Source organism: Microcebus murinus, unplaced genomic scaffold (genome assembly GCF_040939455.1).
Source record: "Microcebus murinus isolate Inina unplaced genomic scaffold, M.murinus_Inina_mat1.0 scaf003_hap2_Mmur4.0, whole genome shotgun sequence".
NCBI lineage: Eukaryota > Metazoa > Chordata > Mammalia > Primates > Cheirogaleidae > Microcebus > Microcebus murinus.
In genome coordinates, this window is record NW_027438949.1 from 262,921 (window position 1) to 266,458 (window position 3,538).

Consider the following 3,538-nt stretch of genomic DNA (forward strand, 5'->3'; position numbering starts at 1 on the left):
AGTAAGCAAATCCTAAAGGCAAGACTCAAAAGGATCAAACTGTTTCTAAGTAACTTAATAGCATCCAAGAACACAGCTCAAGAATATATTTATGAATAGAAAAATAACCAGCATCCAAGGTAAAATTCACCACCTCTGTCATCCAATCTAAAACTAACAGGTATGTAAAGTAGGAAAGTCCGACCCATTATGAACAGAGAAATCAACCAATAAAAGGTACTGATTGGAAAGAAAGAAGTAAAACTGTCTTTATTGACAGACAACATGATTCTGTAGAAAATCCAACCAGATCTAGGAAAGAGCCACTAGGACTAATTAGTGAGTTTAGGAAGGTTGCAGGATACAAGATATTTTAGAGGGAGCTAATCTCTCACCCTAAACACTTAACCACTTGTCCCAGCACTTCACATATCTGAAACAAGGCTAATAAGCTCAAAATTCCTACTCTCATGTTTTTGGTGCTATACATTTATTATATAAATGCAATTATTAAGAAAATATTCCAAGATGTTCACAATGGTTAATTCTGAATGACTCGACCCAACTGATTTTATTTTTCTTCAGTTTCCTAAATTGTCTTCAATTAACTTGTACTACTTGAATATCTGAATCCCAGAACCTCCCTGGCAACCCAAGGATAATGGCAATAATATCTGGAGGTGCTATAGATGAAAAGAAACTAAGACTTGGAATAGTATCTCAGATTTATTTTCTGCAGTAACAAACATTACCAAACAAAATAAATGGACCTTGAGGCACAAGGGTCAGTATAGAACAAAATTAGGCCCCCACAGTAAATTGGCAACTATTGCAGGAATCATTGTCCTAGAGAAGGACCCACCAAAGATGGGACTTGAGGTTAGACTTAGCCCCCTTTTCCCTGCTGAGGCTTAGCGAAAAAAATGGGGGCACAAAGCGCTGTATGGTCTGAACCACCAGGGAAAGCTGGTCAAGATAGAAGGTGACAGAAATTTGGAGTTCGCTAGGGTCTTCAGCAGTCAATCATCTAAAAGGGAAGGAAAGAGAAAATCAAGTCAGAGACACCTTTCTTGCTTAGCCTCCCGACTCAGTTACATACCCAGACCACCACACCCCTTCCTTAGACCTAACCCTAACGTAACTCCCTGTCTTCATGACGGCGTCCCTTGGCCTGAGACTGGCCCTAGCCACTTGCCGCCAAACCCTCCCCAGCACACTCTAGAACTGTCACCGCCAGGACGCTGCCGTCCACATTGAGCTCCTCCTGCACTGGACCTTGGAGTTCAGCATTTGGGGTCAGGAACTGGCTGGCGATCTCCCCCTCCATGGGCGACGGGAAAGGTACGGTGAGGGTGCTGGTGGAGATATAGTTAGGGCCCCATCCACACTACGGATTTAACCTGTGACTCAGTCCTCTTCCTCACGCCAAGACAGCCTCTGCCACCACCTCCCACCCCATACCCTTAGGCCTCCCTAGACAGCATGGCCCCCACTCCCTCACTCCCCTCACGCCGGTGTTCCCCACCACCACCACAACCAATCATCCCAGGCTGATTGTGGTTTTAGTCCCCTCCCGCCTGGTGCACCCTACCCTCAAACCACCCCCATACCATTTCCTGGCCACCCAGACCACTGGGGGCTTCTCAAATAGTATATAACTAGAGCGATTGGTTACCTGGGCCTCCAGCTGCAGGTGCAGCATCTCCACCTGGCCCTGGCACCTGCGGTGCACGCTCAATCTGAAGGAGGCCACCAGCTGCAACACCTGCCTCTCCCGCGACGCCAGGACCCCCAGGATCGCCAGGGCCATCGGGGTCTTCAGGATCCCCAGGGCCACCCGGGCCTCCAGGGCCTCCTGGGCCTCCAGGACCACCAGGACCACCAGGACCACCGGGCCCGACCTCGCCGGCGACACGAACCACTGCAACTGCCCCGCCTGCTGCAGCTGCCGCCACACCTGCGCCTTCGTCCACTGCCTGCACGGCTCCTCCGCCCTCAGACTCTGACCCCATCTTGATCGCTCTCACCTTCTCGCAGGCAATCTGTGGGATCTACACGAAACTGCACCCCAGCGTGCAATGCACCTCGGGATACACAGAGCGCCTGCGCAAACACACACTGGGTGAGGCCTCGAGGCCAGTGATTGGTTCCCACCAAGAGGACGCTGGCGAGCACATAGTTATTCTAGCCAATGAACGCTCCCTCACAAAGCTCCACCCCTTAGATCACGGTGTAGCCCTAATGCGCCTGCGCAAACATACCAGCACATGGTCTGTTCCAGTCAAGGGAACACTGCTGCAAGCCTTTGACGCTATGTAGGCTACCTAGTCAATTAGGCTTCTTTGAATGGCTCTTTGCCCTTTAGAACTGCATGGCTCCGCCAATGCACGTGCCCAAATACCTGGACCCCTGAGGTCACTTGGGCACATGACTGGTTCCCGCCCAGCCTGAACTCCCAGCCTGCACCGGAGCAAGCGAGCCCGGCAGGCCCGCCTGAACCAATGAGGGACTGAGCCTCTCTCAGGAACTGAGCTTCGCTGGTAGCATATGACGCACCTTGGGCTCCTCAGAGCGCATGCGCCAACGGCCCTACTCTGCGCCTCTGGAGACCCCGCTGAGCATGTGACTGGTTCCCGCCCAGTCCACCCTAGGCCCATGCTCCGTGGGCCTGCCCAGAAGGCCACGCTGATGCCCGCAGAGCCAACCTCCCCCGTGACCGGTCCCTGGTTGTCGGTTCCTGTCAGGAGAACACTGAGGAACCCTTCCGAGGTTGCGCACTTAAAAGCCGTGCGCGACCAGGGCTCTCCCGTGTGCCTGTGCGAATCAGCTTCCACTGAGGACTTGAGGCACCCGGCTACCTTCCTTCCGCCAGTGGCCCCCGTCGGCGGGTTCTGGCAGCGGGGCCGGGCGCCCCTGGGCCAAGCCCGTCTGGTCCGCGGGTCTCCCCCCCCCCCCCCCCGCGCGCGCACATGAGCCCCGGGATGCGGAGCAGTCACTCCCAGTCCCCGCCTGTCCTCAGGGAGCGCCCAGGCCAGTCCCTGGGACTCACATGCGCCTTGCTCCTTCAGCGACACGGGTCACTGCCCTTCCCTGGTTCCCGCCTTGCCTGGCAGGGGGTGGGATAGGGTGGGGGCCCTGGGGTATGGGGCTCGGCTGGGCGCCCCACCGCCTCCCGCCAGCCAGGGGCTCCCAGGCTCCAGGCACACCACAGCGCCTGCAGGCCTTGCCCAACTGGACGGGAGGGACCGGCTGGACCAAGGGCTGCAGGAGGGAGGAGCCACGACCCCTCGGGGCAGATCCCAGTGGCTTGGTCGGTGCCCTGCTGGCACAGCCCTCATGGAGTCTCCCTCCCCTAGGAACAAAGTTTTGCGGCTGTCTGGAGGGCTGGAGGTTCCAGGGGCCCTCAACTGGGAGGTGACCCTGTGTCTGCTGGCCTGCTGGGTGCTGGTGTACTTCTGTGTCTGGAAGGGGGTCAAATCAACAGGAAAGGTACAGCTGGAGGCGGGCAGGGCGGGGGCAGCGTTGCCCTGGGAGCTGTGTGTCTCTGTAAGGCACAACT

General features: G+C 55.9%; 1 protein-coding gene across 1 annotated transcript; it reads right to left on the minus strand.

Annotated features, from left to right (window-relative positions):
- Window positions 1-539: 539 nt before the first annotated feature.
- Window positions 540-2,081, minus strand: PCOTH (Pro-X-Gly collagen triple helix like repeat containing). Its single transcript, XM_012758160.3, has 2 exons — window positions 1,655-2,081; window positions 540-1,006 (listed from the first exon to the last, which is right to left on the minus strand). Exons 1-2 carry the CDS (start codon window positions 1,989-1,991, stop codon window positions 999-1,001), a joined length of 345 nt encoding a protein of 114 aa, XP_012613614.1. The 5' UTR covers window positions 1,992-2,081; the 3' UTR covers window positions 540-998.
- Window positions 2,082-3,538: the final 1,457 nt, after the last annotated feature.